General features: G+C 49.6%; 1 protein-coding gene across 3 annotated transcripts in view; it reads right to left on the bottom strand.

Moving 5' to 3' along the window:
* The window catches only part of camta1a (calmodulin binding transcription activator 1a), a 285,485-nt gene that overhangs the window by 50,207 nt on the left and 213,978 nt on the right, over positions 1–21,300 (bottom strand). For all 3 annotated transcript variants that reach the window (XM_049016578.1, XM_049016579.1, XM_049016577.1), the window contains 2 exons: positions 5,496–5,649; positions 1,344–1,484 (listed from right to left, as the gene is read on the bottom strand). In XM_049016578.1, the coding sequence (XP_048872535.1) occupies positions 1,344–1,484; positions 5,496–5,649 (295 nt within the window). The remainder of the gene's footprint in view (positions 1–1,343; positions 1,485–5,495; positions 5,650–21,300) is intronic.

Raw genomic sequence — 21,300 nt, 5'->3', positions numbered from 1 at the left:
TATTATGAATCTTAATTATTTTTCCATGATTACGGACTGATTACAGATCACCTTATAGTCACATGTTGCATTTCCGTATGTCACCTGTTTCATTTCCAGAAATTCTCCAGCTTATTCTTTTCTGCGTTGTTGCTGCATTGCTGTTTCTCTGTTACATTTCTGAACCATTTTCCCTTGTTGTATGTTTATGGGTCGTTTTTGCATTATGGTTCTATGTTACATTTCTGTGAGATGTTTGCCACCTGTTCTATTTCCGGACAATTCCCTGATTTTCAGTTACAATCCCTCACTATGCTCCTCAGTTAAACACACAAGCATCTACTTACAAATACTTATGCAGAAATGGGTACGCCCCCCCCAAAAATCCTAAACCAGTGGAGAAGAATTACCACTTACAAATCAACTCCGTTTCTAAGCAATAAAAATGTAGCAGGATTACATCTCCGGACTGCTCAGCTGCTAGCAAAATCACCTTTGCTTCAGGACTAAGTAATGAACGTTACTCGCAAGATCACTGAGTTGATGCCACAGCCCACATGATTGCCAACTGCTTCCACTCTCAGGGAAATCCCTCAAAGCAGGATGACAATGCAGGCTTTCCCCACACAGGGGTTCCCTGCCTCTTTACACCCTCCCATAGTGGGCCTCCCAGGAACCAGACATCAATCCCTGCTCCATTTTAACATTTCACAGCTGCCTCTCGTCGATTGTCAAGTGGGAACAATGAAGCAACGGTGCTCCTAGATCAGCAGCCTAATTTAAAACGACAAGCCTTCCTTGATATATTTATAAAAGGTAAATACCGAAAAGAGGGACTGGATTACCATGAGGCCAGGCCGGTTTTGAATGCATTTCCATCGAGGTCCGAAATACACTGGCTGTTTTTTTCCCCCCATGTCACCATTTACTGAGTTTGGTTCTGTGAGAGGACGCCGTTCACCTGCCCGAGCGATGGGGTGCACCGCCGACGAACGTGATTCTGACCATTCGCCCCTTTTGGGTTTTCTTTCGTAGCAGAACCCAAAATGGAACCAAACCAGGGAATTTTTGCTTAAGACGGGGATGAGCGTCCAGACAGGCATGGTGTGAATGTTGAAGCCAGCACCAGGCACTGGACGAGCATGTCGCTCATGAATGCTCCTCCCATGAGGACTCTGAACCCTACGAAGACACCGACCCTTAAGGCAACGTTGGTGAATATAATATTATCCATGTGACCCTGACCCAAGCCGTCCCCGGCCCTGCCTCGCTCTGCACTGTACGCCTTTTGTCCCCTCTTTCCTTCCTCCCTGTCATCTCACCTGCCGCCCTGCCACTGCCCTACCCTCGCTGCCAGCCCTTACCCAGAGTGCCCGTGCAGAGACAGTTGTGTGTCCGAGGGGGCGGCTTGGTCTGGTGGCTGTCCAGTATCTGCTGCACCAGCTGCTCCACAGAGAAGCCGGAGCTGCTGTTCCCGTTGCTGCAAGTCCACTTGATGCCATGAACTGCCGGGAGAGAGGAGACACAGTCGTGAGCCGCTGCGCCACGCGGCCCGCCAACCACACCACGTCCCTGACCCGCCCGGTCCCCCCGCTGCAGGGAAGACCTGCGATTGGGGCTCAAAATATCCTGACCTTCTTGTCTTCCATATGGAGAGGAAGGTCACCTCTTCACTCCCTGTCCTCAAAGCTCACATCACCAAACGCTCCTTTTGCAATGGCAGACTAATCTCAGAAATGCACGTTTAGTCCACTTAAGATAGTTGTTTCTACAAAAGAAACAAAAATACTATTTCCTGTGCTCAGCATCATAATTACAACTAACTTTCACCTGTTCAACAGGATCATCCTTAAATCCACTTCCTGTTTCTTTTGTGGCTTTGGCCAGTCATTGGTTAATTAGGAATACTGAACCAGCCCCTCACTGGTCACTAAGTGTTGCAAAATCATTCCCTTGTTAATCTTTCAGAGTAACAAGGTATTGGACCCTACTTGCCACTTTCAGAGCCCATAGTACAGGCATCTAACTTTTTTTTGCACCTTGAACACTCTGGGTATGTTTTTGTCTCTCCTTAGAAGATCTTAGTGAAAACACACCTGAACTAAATTGGTCCATCCTTTTGAACTTCATCACGCACCCTTTCGCTAAGTTGCTTTGCATAAAACACCCTGTCAATGATTCTTGTTGACCTCTCTTTTCCTCATCTTGCAAAGTCTTAATCAACATCCATCACTGAGAATTTGACAGACTATTCCTGATTCTGTTCTGAGTAATTGTTGATGCCGTGCGTGCCTTGAATGTTTCCTGAGATCAGTGCTGGTGTGTCGCTGATTTTGGGCCACACTGCGTTTCCAAAGCACTGTCTGAGATGCTTACTTTAAGAGCTGGGGAGGCAGATAACGAAGGCACAAGTCAATTTGGCGCACAATAGAGACATCTGCTGGCAAGGTGGCGGAACTGCACCGATCAGTGTAACCGCCAGCTCTTAGTCTGAAGGTGACATTCCTGCGCACAGCAGGTGCAGCGATGGGGAGAAACTGACAGAGAGGAACAGTCTGCTCCAGATGAAAAGGAAATCGCTGCACAGGTAACAGGCAATGCTTCCTTGCACCAAAACTTACTGCCATCACTGATACCAGATCTTGCCACATTACATAGACTGCTGTGTGTAATTTCCCCACAGAAACAGTAACACAAGAAAATGCATCCATATTATCGTAGCCACCTAAACGTCAACAGACAACAGACATATCGCGAGAAAACACAGAGGGCTTTAACTCGGCTCTTCTGCAGCCCCGTGCGACTCGCAACCAAACAGTCGTAAATAAATAGCATCACACAGACATATTTCTGCCGAAGGCCACCTGAGCAAAGCCGGACTGACTACTGGGGATGTCGCACAAACATTTTCGAGCCGGACCAGTAACAGGGCTCATTCCGCTGATCTACTGCACTCAGAAACCAGGCGGATCGAGGGAAGCGCAATTTCACTGAATAAGGGATATACAATATCCACACGGTGTCTCCAGTGAACTGTTGTACACATTTATTAGGTGGAAAGATCTTCTCAGTCTACTGGTTATGCTGCAAAATCCGCACAAGTTCAGTAAATAAGGGATATACAATATGCTTAAAGTCTCAAGTGAAATAGCCCACACTATTATTAATGCTGGCTGCTTAGCACACTATCTTATCCCGGGCAGCGGTGAGCTAGGTAAGAAATTGTAACAGTACTGTACAAGGGTACAGCAGCTGAACCCTATAAACAGTTCAGGTGACAGCACAACACACACAGTCATGCACACAAGGCCACCTCCCCTAACCACACTCGCATTGTCATGCTCCCAATTTAACGTTGGCACCCACACAGCACTGAGCTCATGGCCAGAGTCTGGCTATCAATATTAATAAGAGAATGCACTGGGGAAGGCCCTGCCCTATCTGAAAGGCCGGCCCCTTATCACAGAGACCCCGCCCTTTCTGAAAGGCCGGCCCCTTATCACAGAGACCCCGCCCTGTCTGAAAGGCCGGCCCCTTATCACAGAGACCCCGCCCTTTCTGAAAGGCCGGCCCCTTATCACAGAGACCCCGCCCTGTCTGAAAGGCCGGCCCCTTATCACAGAGACCCCGCCCTTTCTGAAAGGCCGGCCCCTTGTCACAGAGACCCCCGCCCTTTTTGAAAGGCCGGCCCCTTGTCACAGAGACCCCACCCTGTCTGAAAGGCCGGCCCCTTGTCACAGAGACCCCGCCCTGTCTGAAAGGCCGGCCCCTTGTCACAGAGACCCCGCCCTGTCTGAAAGGCCGGCCCCTTGTCACAGAGACCCCGCCCTTTCTGAAAGGCCGGCCCCTTGTCACAGAGACCCCGCCCTTTCTGAAAGGCCGGCCCCTTGTCACAGAGACCCCGCCCTGTCTGAAAGGCCGGCCCCTTATCTCAGAGGCCCTGTCCCCACCCAGAAAAGCTGCCAGCCAGCTCCATCCTTAACAACCAGGGAGCTTCTTCTGAGCCAACCAAGCAAGTGGCTTCTGAAACCTGCCTTTAAGATAAAGAAATTAACCAGTTTAATTCGCTCCACTGAATACTAATCATCTCTCCATCGAAAATCAGGTATTTTTAATGCTGGGGGATAAAGGCTGTCACAAAGCATTATGGGGCGTCGGTGCTAATGCCTAATTTACCAAGTGTTAGAACGGAGTGAGTCAGGCCGCCCCGGGCTATATTCGACCCACAGTACTAACGCATGTTTCCAAACACTCGTCTCTGAGTCTCTTTCATGCATCACAACCCCGACAGGAGAATGGATCACACCAGGACAAGTACATTATTTATGTCTCATAGTTACGGCATTTCACACACTGCATGTACTTTGGTGCTCCTGTTTGCTAGATGTCGGTCCCTTTAGGGTTCGTGTATTTGGGTGCTGATGTGGAGCTCGCCAGTGAATAAAACACAGACGACATATTTTCCATTTGTCTGTTTCCCCTGGTACCTGGATTTGGTAAATATTGCATGCTTGCAGGTCCTGAGTGCTGCCACATGGGGGCAGTGATGCACCACGGCAGATCCCACCATGTTACTCAGTGAAGAAGCATGAAATGGGTTGTTGCCTTTTGGTACTGTACAACAGCTTGCTCTTTTCCCATGTCTTAATGATTCACAATTTTAATGACAATATGGATTACCATGGTCTTGATTTAAAGTTTCCAGTGTAATGGATACATCGGTTTTACAGCAGGCGCAGGAATTGTCCCTCGGAGGGATTGTCATAAAGGCACTTTAGAAAATCACCATACATGCAAAGGAACAGGGCTGTTACTGAAACCCTGGTCTTTATTGTTGGTTGATCACAAAGATTTGCAAAACGATTCTTAAAAATAAACATTGGCACGCCTTGCTAAACACTTTATTTTCTTAATATAGGGAGCTCGTCCATCTGGCCACTGCATCAGGAAGATGGAGTCAATTGACACAGGCTCCTCCTCCAGCATGGCCTTTTGGGCCCCAGTGGGGCCCCTACATCACTATGGGGCCTCTCTATCTACATGGGCTTCCACAGGACAGGATACATCCCACTGGAACCTGGCGCTCCAAGAGCAGCCCAAGCAACCTGCCAAGCATGTCCACCAAAAACCTCTGAGACAGACTTCCCCGACGCCGGTCCTGGAGCGCCAGTCCGTGACACGGTTTGCAGATTTCCCTGCTCAGACACACCTACTAAACCTGACAATTGGCTCTTGAGCTGAATAAGGTGTATTTGAGCAGGGAAATCTGCAAACTGTGCTGCAGACCAGCCCCCCAGGACTGGAAGCGGGGAAGCCTGCTCTACAACCAGGTCAGAGGCTGGTTATGTATATGAAAGAGATAACTAAACAAATAGTGCAGCAGTTAAAATGAGTCACTGTTTAGCAGCTGAACGCCATGTCAGCACGAGAGTCCTTTCAACCATTACTGCTAAATTTCTACTAGTGCGGAACCACAGCAGAGGTGGGGGCGTGTGGGGGTGTCACGGGAAACTCACACATGGGCTTGAGCTGGCCAATCAGCTCCTCCTTGGTCCACTTGGCCCATTCCTTCTTGTCTGTGTTGATTGAGCATAGTATGGGGCCACAGGGCTTGCCGCAGTCCTCTATGGCCGGCACGTTCAGGTAGTGGACCAGCACAATGTCAGGGTTCTGAAGCAGATGGGAGAAGAAGATAGGCAAGAGGTGAGAGATGGGCGGGACCTTATAAGGAGAGGGGGGGGGGTTTCAGTTGCTGCGCGAGAATACCGATCCTGGATCGAGGCAATTATGGGAAAAGGCCGTTACCAAGCAGGAATGCGGGTTGTGTGGACAAAGCCCAGAGAACCAACGGGCGACAGGCCGTAACATGGCAGCATTGTCAGTGCTGAAAAATGGGAAAGTCCTCTCGCAGCAACGTCACATATGCGAGGCACACATACAGCCAGCAACGCCCATGTAAAGTAAACACACCCAATTAATACCAATGTGTTTACCAAGAAGGGGATCCCGGATTCTACTGGCTGCAATAATTACCTCTATATATTACCTGATTTGAAAGGTTATGAATAATTGTCGCTGTTTAAATCACGTTGGGACACTGCGAAATGCATCTGTGTCGTCGAGGCATTCTGTTTGATTACGGTGCAGAATAAACAGGCTTAGGGGCATTCGTGCGTGCCCGCGTTCCTGTCGTGTTTGGGTGCCAGCGTGCATATGTCAGTGCCTCAAAACACACACATATCCACACACACGTTTGTGTTAATTTCTTGGTAACACTTTACTTGACGGGCCACAAATATAATAGTATTATAACATTACTATGTATTGCTTAACCACAGACAAAGTCTTAGTTAAACAGCGGTCACATGTTAATTTATCATTAATGAATCGTTATGCTGGTTTCTTCCCAAGCAGTTTCTATATTTGTTACTAAATCTGTTAATTCTGTAAATCTGAAGTGAAGAAACAACGAAGGAACTGCTGAAGGAACAAGTCATGAACAACAGAAGTGAAATACTGATCTCACATTTGCTCATCATTAATGAATCGCGACGTATCTCTTATCTCAAGTAGCAACTATATTTGTTTGAGATTTTTTTCAGAATTTGTACTTCAGTATTAACTGGGTTGTTATTATTAAGTATTTGTCTGTCAACAAGTGCTATCAATATTTGTAACCTAGCATTTCACTGTAGGCTGATATAGGCCTCTTACATATGAGCAGCTCATAGGCATGTCATATGGCCTTGTGTGGGCTACACTGAGCGCAGGTGAAGCCCCCCCCCGCCTTGTGGGCTGTACAGCTTTGCTTGGCAGCACCATGCTGCTTCAACTCCAGGCCAATGTGCCTCATCAAGTGAAATATTACCCACATCTTTGTGGGGACCGTCCATTCATTTCGGTGGGAAAAACCCTAATCCCAACATGACGACCCTAACCCCCCCCAACACTAACCTTAACCATAAGTAACCAAACAAAATACTTTTGGCAATTTCAGTTTTCTGATTGCAATCACAGATTTGTATAAAATTTGAAAAAAATAATGGTCCCCACAAGGTCAAAACAACAAGTTTTTATCACATTTGGTAGACATTTGGTCCCCACAATGTAATATGTACATAACCACAAACACACACACATACCCACTCGCACATGTAGGGTATACCTATCCTTATGGAGACCGCTCATTCACTTATATGGGAAAAATACAAGAGTTTTTGCATTTTTAGTTTTTTCATAGCAGTCACTGATTTTGTATAAAATAGAGTTTTTTAAAATGGGTATTTATCACGTTATGGGGTCCCCATAAGGATAGATATACCTGTTTGTGCACACACACACACACACACACACACACACACAGGTTTGTAAGTATATCTTTGTAGGACTCTCCATTCATTTGTATGGGGAAAACTCTAATCCCAACATGACGACCCTAACCCCTACCCAGCCCTAACCTTAAGCATAAGTAACCATTCACAAATCCTTGTGAGGACCAGAAAATATAAAAGTAATCCATACACACTCACACACAGACACAGACACACACATACACACACACACACACACACACACACAAACTTTGTGGATGGGCTCAATGAAGAAAGATATAGTGCAAACATTTGTTTGACTCTTGTATGAAGTGACATCATTCCTAAGCAGCCAGTAAACCAGGATGCCACTGGTTTGTGGCGACTTTTGGCTTCATCCATCTGGTGCATGGGGGGGGGGGGGGGGGGGGGGTTGGCAAGTAAGGCCCAGGCCTCAAAACCCCTCCTCACTGGTGAGGGTGGGACAGACTCCTTCTCTCTCTGATCCTATTCAGCTATCACATCAACATAGACATCCAAGCTTCCTCTTCACCATGGCTCATCATTTGCTTACTTGTTCAAAGCAACAATCAACTGAGAAGGTAGGATCAGTCAGTCCCTGGAGCGATTGGTCTTAAGGGTCTCACTCAGCCCCCCCACCAGTGGCACAACTCTGCTAATTCTGGGACTTGAATCAGCAACCTTCCAATCACAGGAACAGCAGCCTAACTCGGTGAGCCACACACCATTGATGATAAGGGGGGTGGCCATCCCTCACAGGAGGCAGCTGGACACTCACCGTGCCGCACGCCGTAATGTAAAACCAAACCCAAAAACAACTCACAGCATCTGGGGAAACAGGAGACACTTAGTCCATGAAAACCCGCCTACACTCTGTGCTTCAAGCTTTGAGGAACTTTCAGAAACGTACAGAACTCTGAGACGACCTATAGATGGTCTGCAAGCCTTCAGGTTTCATCCACTTTTCAAATACAAGGGATGCCAGATTAAATCAGCTGTTGAGGGTAAATCCTTTTGGATTGACCAAATGGGTTTTTTTTTAATGAATAACCGCTCAGCTGAAGCCATCGGTGGAAGACGAGTCGATACGAAATAACTTTCCCATTTAGGTCGTCGATGGGCCCACGGCCTGTAGGCGCAGCCTCCCGTGGCGGGGGATGTGCCCCGCGATGCGGCTCCGTGACTCTCCCAGATGGCGTGACCAGCTGTAGAGGTCCCTGGGGACCGCCCTCAGCGCCTGAGTCACACCAGATGCACACGAACAACTGCACAGGCAGGCATGCGTCCGCCTACAGACGCGCATGCATGCGCGAGCGTACCAGACACACGCACGCACAGAGATATACACACAAAAGGCTGCAACAAACACAGGCCCAGGTAAACATACATGTTGATACAGATGCACGAACAGACACAGAGAGACAAACGCACACGTAAAAATGCATAAACGAGCACACAGATTCACAGGACTGCACACACACACAAACAGACAGGCGCATACAAACTCACTCGCACAACGACACATTAGCCAAAGTGACATTCACGGAGACTTCCATTGACTTCCATTGTTATTTGATTAATGGCTGCTCAGCGTAACCACCAAGACAGAGAATGAAAACCTGTAACAAAAGCCTTGGCACATTTTCGTATTTTACTTTAAGAAAAGTGTTTCTCTCGTGAGGGCGCAGCCGCAGTAATGTTCTTTCGCAGGTTTTCCTGCATTCTGGAGACAGGTGTCCTGACAAGACAGAACAATTTGTCCCCACAAGACAGCTAAACCTATCCAAACACACACGCAGATCCTTGAGAGAAAAGAACAAATAAATCCACGTATTCGCTCACTCAAAGCGATAAGCGCCCCTGTGCATGTGAGCCAGTCACCCACGCACCTGTAGAGAGGAATCTGACTGCCGCCCACACATAGGCGCGCACAGACACTACCACCTTAACAAAACCGCTTCCCGTCCGCAGAACGGCGGGTCAATCCGCGCGCTTTACCATAAGAAGCCAAACTCTGCGCATTTCGCGCCCGTCGCCGCAGAAGCCAGCTGCTAAAGTGGACATATTTTGAATCGACTATCGGTTATAAATCCGCGCGTGAGACAGAGGTGCCAGTCATTTCGCCGCTCAGAGAGCATTTTACCGTCATACTTAGCACTCTGCCGTTTCCCTGCCCCCCCCCCTGAGTGAGGGGCAACACAATGAAAATGTAAGATGCCAGATACATTTATCAGGCCAGTAATTTCATTTCATTTGCTGCTGGCTGCTCTCTCTTCCACTGTGTAATGTCTGGAAGTTGCCGTTCCAAAACGAAAACGGAAAGTCGTGGTGGGAAACTTCTGTGAGACTTCCCCGGGAAGATCTAGGCACATTAATTTCTCGATCACCTACCGATACAATGTCAGGGACCCCATCCAGTGCAGCCTCACAGACACGCGGCTTCGGTACGCCTACTACAGATCTGAGTTGTTCAGGATATTATATATAAAAGTATAATCCGTTTAAGCAATATAAAATGAAACATAATATATAGGAAAATATTTCAATGAATCTTTTATTTGAACAACCTCAAAATAATTGATTTATTCAGGAGTCGCCATTTCCATCTCCGCGCCAAAACAGGTGGAATTACCTGACAGTGTGGCACCGCAAACTTAGGGGTAGAAATTTCCGGAAGGAATACCACCCAGAACGTTCCGCTGATCTTGGTGAACTGCAGAGCAGAAATCAAATTTTATGCAGTCCTTTAAAAAAATGATTTCCCCCCCCCCTTTGAAAGGGACGCTTAAATAACGTAATATATGTAATTGCCGCAAAACGTATTTACAGCGACCAACAATAAATAGAGGCAAACAGTTATTGAATCGCAAATCTAATTATAGCCACCTTCACTTATATTCAGCAGTATGGATTTTCCAGTTTATAATAATTAGTACTGTGATTGTAATAAAGGAAGCTTTCTGGACTGCAGAGGACATGTAAAAAGCAAAATGAAGGAACGTGAGCATGTTCTAACAAGGTCTACGAGACGTGACCCAAGTGAGCAGTTTGCCAGAGCGCCAGTTTGGATTGGAACAGTTCAGGAAGCTTCTCCCAGTGGATTTTTTTGGAAAAGCCCTACTTTTGTAGCATAACAGAGGCTCCTAGCTTTCCCAGCTACTCGACAACTAAAAAAAATGCTCCGCCAGCTTAGGTAGGAAGCCTCTAGTTGAGCAGGATGGGCTGGATGACCTGCTACAGGCTCTAATGGTTCTCATGTTCAAAGTTAGCATGATTACCGGATGGTTTGGTGCCGCCGTACCATGGCAACCTGTTTCTAGGCACCCACGCTTCCAGAATCCGCCAGACTTCTGCATTACCTCGCTCTGAAATGCACAGATGCGCTCGCCTGTCTTCTCTCCCAGGCACATTAAGTGTATTAGACCGGTGCCATGGGGCCCCTCAGGACCAGCATGTTCCCGTCGCGGCGAATAGGACACGACCGGCAGAACTGCACCTGTTAATGGCCCAGTCCGTCTACCCACTCGGCACCGGCTGAAAAAGGCCGAGCTGAATGCAGCCACTGTTCACGGGCAGGGAGACAGTCCCGTCGAGGGCAAGCGTTTTTAATTAAGCCAATCCCGGGTGAGAGACTGGGAGTCTGCTGGGTACGGGGATCACCGGCCTGCCCTGATACAACCCTGCGGAGATCCTTGACAGATGTGTGAACGTCAGGAGTAAGACAGAGGAAAACAGGAAGATGATCTAGGCCGGCATTGATTTTCTGAGTTATTCCTGACTATTCCTATAAGCATTTCCAAAAATACACACTTCAGTATCACACTGTTTGCTGGTAATTCTGTTATCTGCCATTTCTCTGCTTAATTGAATTTCAGGACACCCAATTTCATGATGTCAATGCTTTTTTTGTGTGTGTCTGTGAGTGTGTCAGCACTCACAGCTGCTTCTGCGAGAAACCGCAACTTGCTGGCTGCCCAGCTAGGTGGCGCTGTCCCACATGTTCTGAAGCTGACTCTGACAGTGTTGGACACGAGAATCAGCAACGTATCAGTGGTCATCTGTGATGGATCTTCAGATCTGCTGGGTCCCAGCTCATGGGAAGTGCCCACTGCGACTACAGCCTGCTGGCACTACATACCTCAGGATGGGACGTCAAACTCTGCCGACGGCTTTTTGGCCCGGAAAAGAGAACGGACCTAAGGGGGAGGGGTGTGACAGTGTGTGGGGGCAGATTTCACTGCCAGATAAGCATAAGGGTCTCTATGGGTGTACTGGAGCCGTTCTGGTTGGTATATCAGTGCATGGGCATTGAGGGAGTGCCCCCTCCTCCATCAGAACCTGATGCTAGACCACTGGAGGGGGTGTGCATGTGATGGTGTGTCATTGCCATGGTAACTAATGGATTGACCCTAACCCTAACCCTAACCCATCCACATTTCCATGGCTTAACTGTCAACTGAGTCAGATCTTAAAGTTCAGTAGATTAGGGCTTTGTGCCCAGATCCGGAAGGCTGTGGGATAGAATCCCACGGTCTAGCAGCGTAATCATATCACCACTGGACCCTTCAGCAAGGCCCTTATGCCCAGCTGCTGCAAGGGTGCTGGATACTGGTCAGAGGTGGGTAATTCAGGTCCAGAGAGTAAAAGTCCAGATCGAGTTTCAACCAACCAGTTGAGTATAATGAGTCATAGTCACAAAGTACTCAACTGGTTGGTTGAAACAAAATTGTGGTCTGGACTTTTACTCTTGGGGCCTGAACTACCCACCGCTGATGCTGGTTGACTCTGCTTCCTAACCCTAACCCTTCTTCATTTATATGTCTGCCCTACTGAAAAAGCCAGGCTGGCCAACTTAAGCTGGTTGATCAATTTATGATAGTAGACCAGCATAAGGTACATTTTTGCAAGGTGGTTTGATAGTTTAACTGGTCAAACCAACTAACGATGGTCATTGTAGTTGGTTTAGCTGGTTGTAAGAGCATGACCAGTTTGATAGGCTGCACACACCAGCATGACCACCTGGTGACCCACCCAGTTAAACCATCAAAGAGCAGCCAGCGCTGAGATCTGACCATCTAAGTTCATCTTAGACCACCTAAAACCAGCTGCCAGCATAAACTGGTTTCTAGGTGGTTCTCTCGGCAGGGTCTTTGGGCAAAAACTGCCTGCTTAATAACGGTAAATGCAAGCGCGCTCCAGAGCACCAACCCCGTACGCCGCCGGCGATTCCCAGTCTGATGCCGACCGCAGCTCCTCCACGCTCTCGCCGGGCCGCACTGGCTTTAAGTCCACCTGCCGTCAGACACGTGATCCGGGTTAACCCCGTCACTGGCCCCAGCACAGCGGGATGGATGGAAGCGGTGAACTTTAGAGGGATGAACGAGTCCCCGGCGCAAGATTAAGGGAAGACGCGGGAGCGCGGCCACTTTGAGGTGAGGCAAGAGGGGCGCAGCAGACGATCCCCGCTTTCCCAGCAGGACATTAAGCAGAGACACGAGGCGGGAGCCACTCACTGCTACTCCACTGCACCTTCAAAGGGGAATCTGGGTATTGTGCACAGCTCTGGCATCTGCTCCTCCTCCTTCTGGCTGGCGCCTGCTCCATCTATAGCCGCCGCTGTTTCTTCTCCACAGAGCCAAGGCGCCCCCCCCCCCCCAAAAAAAGGGCAGCACCATAAAAGAGGAGAGCTGGAACTTTCCAAGAAAACAGAGGCGGCGGGTGCCAGGCGAGGCCGAGAGCCCTGACGGAGCCGAGACGAGGCGGGGCAGGCCAGCACTGTGATGTTTAATTCAGCAGTGTGTAATCATAGAACTGCGGTCTGGATGGAGCTGACTGGCGGGGAGGAGGGCAGAGGAGCTGGGCGCTGTACGTGTGAGTGGGAGGAGATGCTGCACTGCATCCTCCTGTGGGGAGGAGTGGTCTGCGCGGAGGTCCATGATCAGAGGTTGTGGTTGGGGTCCATCCTCGCCAATGGATCCTGAGAGACCTTGTAGGTGCTGGCAAGACACTGAATGTCTCCTGTGAGCCCTAATTCGAACCCCCCGCCCCATTAATCTGGAATGTTCACTGCTCGCGCTGCATCCCAAGCAGTGCTGGCCTCCAGCAGGTCCTAGGGACTGCAGCACATGCATCAGGAAGACTGCAATGTCCTCACCCTGCATCTCCCATCCTATAAGCTCCGCCCTCTTCTGCCCTGCATGTGGCTCCGCCCCTTGGGCCGTCTCCACCTTCATACTAATACAGGAGTGTGTGGAGAGAGATTCTCTATGCAGGATGTGGACCCACAAGGTCCCTGGGTGGAGGGTGTCTCCATGGAGACGGGGCCTATCTATGTGTCAGACCAGCCCGGCGCAACTACAAAATAACCACAACAAAACAACACAGAGCTGCAGTCTCCTCAGTCAAACCTACTTTTTAAAAATAGATGGGTCTACTGGGCATTGGAGCAGAGACAAGAAGGTTGCGAGACCCAGTGTGCAGGCTTGGAGGGGGTCCCAGCAGATTTCCCCTGTCTGTGACGCAGGCACAACAAACAGACACATTAAAACGCTACCCTGCCACTCAGAAGAAGGAGAGCCGGCTCCGTTGCCTAGCGACCGCCGCTGTGTATTTTTTCTTATCTTAACCCCAAATTCCATATGAGAAATAGAATGAAAGACAGTCGAGGTGGGGATGGGATGGGGGGGGGGGGGGGGGGCAAGACAGGTGAAACGCAAGAAGATTAAATGAAACAGCGAAGGAAGAAGAGAAAAATAGGTAGAGAGGAGAAATTTGGGATTTGCCTTTTTTTTCCGTTTTAATAGGCCCTGCGCATTCGACTTCCGGATACTTCCAGGAGCGTCGGCTTCTCCAGGGGCAGCCTGGACCACAGATCTCAGCATGAAGGTTAAAAAAAAGGAGGATAAAAGAGAGCTGACATTTTATGAGATGCAGGTCGGCAGTTAGAGGACAGCTGACGGGTGTGAGCCAATCGCTGGGAAGAGGCACGGAGTTTACTGGAGAGGAATTCCCCAGTGAGACAGCCAGGAATATGCTATTTATAATTTCCAAGTGAAAAAAGGACTAAAAAAGTCTAGTACACTTGTTCTTTAAATCTGCACCCTGTACCCTGGAGAGTGACAAACAGGATATTATTACCCTTGTTGTGGTTGGGACACCAAACATTCAAAAACATTAAAGAACATTTTTTAGAAAGCAAGCCCTTTCTCCCAACATGATCACATGGCTAACATGGCCGCCTCACCCACAAGCCTCGAATGAGTGGGTACTGTGTGTGTGTGTGTGTGTGTGTGTGTGTGTGTGTGTGTGTGGGAGGGGGCATACCTGGTAGGGTAGGCGGGGAGGAATAGCGCGTAACATTATATAGCAAAGGCACCTCACGCGTGCACACGTACATACAAACGGCAACACTATCTCCTGCAACCAGCTGCCATCAAAGAGTCTCCCCCCCCCCACCCCACCCCCCCCACCGAAAACAAATTGAGGGCCATGAAAGAGCCTGGAATGTCTCAAGCCGTCTGTGGCGTAATAGGAATTTAATTGGGACCATCAATAAAGTATTAATCATTTAAGGGCAGCTGCTGAGGCAGCAGTTTGCTGAGAGCCGCCCGGGGAGGGACTGGCATTAAAAGTTTGCAGGTGACCCTGTGAAGCGACAAGAGCGAGCGCAGGGGGGCCGGGAATGGTGAGGCAGGCACTCGCGCTGCACAGTGTCGCCGAAGAGCAGGAGCGGCCCAGCTACACGGCGAAGTCTTTAGCCAGAAGTTACCGGAACGTGACAGAGCAGAACCTGGGGAGCAAGTCACTCGTGATAAAAATAAAACCGGGAGCCGGAGCTGGGACCGAAATTCGAAGGTCCGGCTCAGCGGTTAAAGGCTCCCCAGTATTGATTATACATCGAAGGGCTGTGAGCAGTGTTCCCGGCAGGGGAAGCATATCCGGGGGGCTGTCGGAGCGTGGCGGGACTCGAGGACGGCACGCCGGGAGAACACGCTTCCAAAAATTCATCGGCGGGAGGAAGGAGAACCTTGATGCATCTCTTGGACGGGTGTGAAGGCTGAGTAGATGAAACCTTCATGAATTCCACTCTGAAGGCGAGGACGCTTTTTGAATAAAATATGTCTGATGGACGTGCTGTCAAACACCAGCTGCACTGGTAGCAACAAGAACGACTAAATGAGGATGTGCCAGAATCGAAGCCTGGCATGATCCCCAACACTGCGCTTTTGTTCCTGCACCGTCAACCCTAGACCTCAGATGAGAGACCTAACTCCTGAGCCCCAGTTCTAAGCCCTTGAGATGAGACCATGGTGTCCAGACCTTGGAGTGACTGAACCATAGAACTGGGCTGCTGGATCTCTAACTGTTGACTCTAGACTTTGCATTCTACACCGTGAACTCAAATTTGGCCCGGAAATTCAGGACTGTGGACTCAAGGACTTCCGACTGTGCAAAGCAGGAGTCCAGACCATGGACCCAGACCTGGGACTTGGACAGAGTGAGGAAGGGACAGACCAGTGACTGCAGAGGAATCCCGCGTCGCTTCCAAGGGATGAGGCCACAGCTGATTGTGCTGTGCAGATTTACACCTGTGCTGACCACCTTAAAAGGTGGTGCACATTCTGCCTGTCTGGGTATATTAGGCTGCATGTCGGTCAGAGGAGCACCAGCCCGACCAGGACAACGGGGAAGTACGGCCCAGCGCACATGGCAAGGCTGCTGGGGGGGGGGCACCATTAACAGAGCTACTCTGGGCAAAAGATAAGGTGGTCGGAGCCATACACATACACACACACACACACACACATACACACACACACACAAACGCATACACATACGCAGACACACACACACACACACAAACGCATACACACACACACACACACGCATACACACACACACACACACGCATACACATACGCAGACACACACGCATACACACACACGCATACACATACGCAGACACACACGCATACACACACACACGCATACACATACGCAGACACACACACATACACACACACACGCATACACATACGCAGACACACACGCATACACACACACACGCATACACATACGCAGACACACACACATACACACACACACGCATACACATACGCAGACACACACGCATACACACACACACGCATACACATACGCAGACACACACGCATACACACACACGCATACACATACGCAGACACACACGCATACACACACACACGCATACACATACGCAGACACACACGCATACACACACACACGCATACACATACGCAGACACACACACACACACACACAAACGCATACACACACACACACACACGCATACACATACGCAGACACACACGCATACACACACACGCATACACATACGCAGACACACACGCATACACACACACACGCATACACATACGCAGACACACACACATACACACACACGCATACACATACGCAGACACACACGCATACACACACACACACACACGCAGACACACACGCATACACACACACACACACATGCATACACACACGCAGACACACACGCATACACACACACACACACACACGCATACACACACGCAGATACACCCGCATACACACACGCATACACACACGCAGACACACCTGCACACAATTCATATGCACCACATAATAATAAATACAATATACACAAATACTTTATAGTACACACAGTGTATGCACATGAACATTCACACATATACACACTTACACATCGACACACACCTGCACCTGGCATACGTGTGCAAATCCACATGTAGCCACAGACACATGAGACGTGCAAAAACATTGTTTCTCACCAAGTTGCTCACGCGGCCTTTTAGCGGCACAGTACTCATGCCAGAATTGATTCGTGGCGTCCACGATGGGAACATTAGGGGAAATGATGTCATCAAACGCCGTAAATCTTCAAAGCCGGGACCGGCAGGGGAGTGAGCCTCTTTGATGTGGCTCCTGGGGCCCTGGCCCATTCGCTGGCGAAGGAGCGGAGACGAAACCCGCCAGAGCGACGGGCCCTGAACCCACCTCCCTTTGATCAATACTGAATCCTAATTAATCAGGACAGTCCCATTCCCTTGGAGCCCCCCCCCCGCCCCTCTCTGTGCTGTACAGCCACACCTCACTGTGCTCTACTCCTGACCAGTTATGTAAGTCCTTTCCTGAGAACCACATCCAATACATAACCCTTGAAATCTCATCTCTCTCCTTGTCATCCTCTCTTTCACCAGAGGCTTCTTTCCCTCCATTGTCAAACAGGCCAGGGTTGGTTCCTAGTCTGAAAAAAAAAGATTCTACTCTTCAACTGTCATTTGTGAAAGAAAAAAATACATTTTCTCTACCCTCATTCACCCCGATGACTTTTATGCAGACTTTCTGTAAACAGCGACCTTCTCCTCTCTTGCAGAAGATCTCCTGGGTTTCTTGCACTTTGAGCCAATCTCTACATAAAGGCACATATGGTTCAAAGAGTTCTCCCTTCTCTGAAATCTTCCTTCTGGATCTTTCTGTGGTTTGGCTGTGATAAATCTCCAGCTCTTCGTGTAGCCACCTTCCAGTAAAACAAGTCACTCTGTACAAGTCTCCTTGAGAAACACAGTTACTGCCAATCAACTCGTGCTGAGCTGGGTGTCCCTCAAGGCTCAGTCCTCGGCCTACGGACCTTTTTTCAACAATGAATCCCTGGCACCGCTCGCAGCCACTTCCCATAGAAAAAAATTCACCTTTTAATATCTGTCATATCCTCTCATTTTCAAGGTGATCATCACTAATAATATTCCCGGGAGACCTGCTCTTCACACTTAATATCCAATCTTAGTCAAAGCTCAGTACAATCCTTTCAAATGCAGTCTTTCACCAGAAAGTTCTTCCACGGGTTATGCTACTAAATTTGATTAATTCAAATATATTACCAGATATGGATATTTGAAGACATATGGGTATTTGTATATGTGTAACAACAAATACTGAATCATCTGCATAGATTTTTTAAATTCTTCTGGTATCGTGAGGATAATGCCATGTAAATATGTAATTAAAACACCATTTGCGCCAACTAGTTAATTAGTAAAATGGTGTTTTAATTAGATATTCACACTAATAATTGGTGACATTAATACATATGGCTTGCTTGTTTATTACATCCCCCCTCGCGCAGTCAAATATACTGCACTCATTTGCAACCTCCTCATATTCTCATTTGATTTTATGCTTTTGTAGGGCATAATAAGGGCCTTAATGCTGCATTTTGCTGTATAACTAATGAGAATTGTGTAGTTCAGTGCCGGATATCACAGAGGTTGCAATAAGTAACGCAGCATTAAAAACCTGCATCAACAAGAGTGAATAATTTGCAGGAGACATAATTAAGGGGCAGAGGAGCATGCATCAATCTTGGTGTGCTGGCTGAGCCTGGGTAGGAAACTAGCCCGTAAGAAGCTAAAGCTCCATTAGGTATTGTCTGGGGCCTACAGGCTAATTTGTTTGCATCAATAATAAATTCAAAGGATTTATCTAACTTGCAAATGAATGCTCATTTAGTGGTCTAAGAGGCAGGGAGGGACTGAGAGTGGAGGCAGAGCGGAGAGCAGCAAACAGCTGGCCTGTTGCAGTCAGGGACACCAGGCGGAATTAACCCCTTCATGCACCGGAGACAGCGCAGCCCAAGGGGGAACGGTCCGCTCACCAGGGCCTGCTAAATAATGCATGTAGCGTCGGTCAGCGATTTCGTGAAAGGCGTCCTTTAAACATCGGCCGCGGGGGTTGTGGAGATGGGAGGTGGCCCGGGAGAGGGAGTGACCTTGAAAACGCCCTCAAGGGTAAAGCGAAACCCGTCGATTCCAGAACAGCTGGGGAGCGCATGTTTTTGGTGATGTGCTTTCTGAAAAAGGACAAATCACCCACTTAACCCCCCCCCCCCATGTGAGCTAAAACCATTATTGATATTATTTTATCCAAAGCAACTTACTCCATTGACATATTTACACAGCACTCAAGCCAGATAATTCACTGAAGTTAGTTTGCTCTCGCACCTTCCTTGCGGTGCAGCCATAGCCCCCTCTGCAACCCCCTCCCCCCCCCACTGCCTGTCCCTATGGCACAGTAAAAAGATTCTGGTCCATTTACATGACCTCCGGCTGCTGCAGGCTGCTGCTCAGCTTCCATGCCACTTGCTGTTGCTCATCAGTGAGTGTCCTTGGTGGGAGGGGGTGGCTGGAGGACACTGGATCCCCCCATGCCCTTTGCTCCGCCACCACCCCCCCCCCCCCAGCCCCCCCTACCCCCCGGGACGCCAGCCCGCAACTGAGGTGGCCAAGAACATATGCTCTCGCTCGCTGCCAAGCTGGCCATGCCTGGGAGGCTCAGGGTGGAAGATAGCTTTAGTAAGCCATGTCAGAAAGAGAGAGGGGCGTGAGGAGGCAGGGGTGAGAGCTGAAGGGGAGCTTTAACGGCAGGCGGGATGGTGACCTGGATTCATATTCAGAGGATAGAAGAGACGATGCACGCTGGATGACCTGTAAGCAAGGGGAGCGGCCCACAAGCCCGGAGACAGGCGGCCACATGCCGGGAGACAGGCTTCCCCACACCAGCAGAGTGGGCCCCACATCAGGAGACAGCCCCCCCCCCCACACTGGGAAACAGGTTTCCACACACCAGGAGATAGGCCCCCACACACCGGGATACCAGGAGACAGGCCGGCAAACACCAGGAGACAAGTCCCCAAATAACAGGAAACAGGCCTCCACTCGCTGAGAGACAGGCCCCCAAATAACGGGAGATAGGCCTCCACATGCCTCCAAACACTGGTGGACAGACTCTCACACACCGGGAGACAGGCCTCCACACACCGGGAGACAGGCCTTCAGATACCAGGAGACAGGCCTCACACACTGGAAGACAGGTCTACACACATAGGAGGGAGAGCCATCAGACAGCCAATCACATGGCTGGTGTCATGGCGATGCACACACAGATGGGACCAGCACACAGATGGCTCTGTATTCCAACACGTGAAAACAGCAGACACAAAAGAACACACATCATACTTGCACAGTGTATGCACTCTCACCCAGCAGAGCAGCACTTTAATTTCTCAAAACATTAAGCACAATGACTGACTGCTCTTAGCCGCCACGCACACGTACCACAGACATGGCAAACCTCCCTCCCTCCAGCTGAGTTTCACAGCACGACACGGTACGGCACTGGCAGGCACGCCGGACCCCCGTGGCTGGGGGAATCGACATGGCGCCACAATGCTGCGCTGTTGAGGCAGGACTGGCACAGCGAACGCCATGCATGCACAGGCCCTGCAGCTCGCACACACACACACACACGCACACACACACGCACACACACACACACACGCACACACACACAGACACACACACACGCACACACACACACACGCACACACACACACGCGCGCGCACACACACACACACGCACACACACACGCACACACACACACACACGCACACACACACACACACACAGACACACACACACACGCACACACACACGCACACACACACACACGCACACACACACAGACACACACACACGCACACACACACGCACACACGCACACACACACACGCGCGCGCGCATACACACACACACGCACACACACACACACGCACACACACACACGCACACACACACACGCACACACACACACACACACGCGCGCACACACACACACACACGCACACATACACACAAACGCGCGCATAGAGGTAGACCCCTATCTCATGTGTGTTTCCAGGACACCTGCACCCCCTTGGGGCAGAGACCAAAATAGCTCCACCCTCCCTAAAAAGCTCTCCCCTGGGTTGCGCATGCATGCAGACGCATGCAGACGCATGCACACACACATACTGCAAAGGCTCCTGCAATATCGGGGCTAAAAATAGGCAGCCGGCGCAGGACTGCTGCTATTATTATTACCCACACGTCCTCGCCGCTCCCA

Source organism: Brienomyrus brachyistius, chromosome 6, assembly GCF_023856365.1.
Source record: "Brienomyrus brachyistius isolate T26 chromosome 6, BBRACH_0.4, whole genome shotgun sequence".
NCBI classification, from domain to species: Eukaryota; Metazoa; Chordata; class Actinopteri; order Osteoglossiformes; family Mormyridae; genus Brienomyrus; species Brienomyrus brachyistius.
The sequence above is the reverse complement of the archived record's forward strand: the minus strand, read 5'-3'. Positions and strand labels throughout refer to the sequence as shown.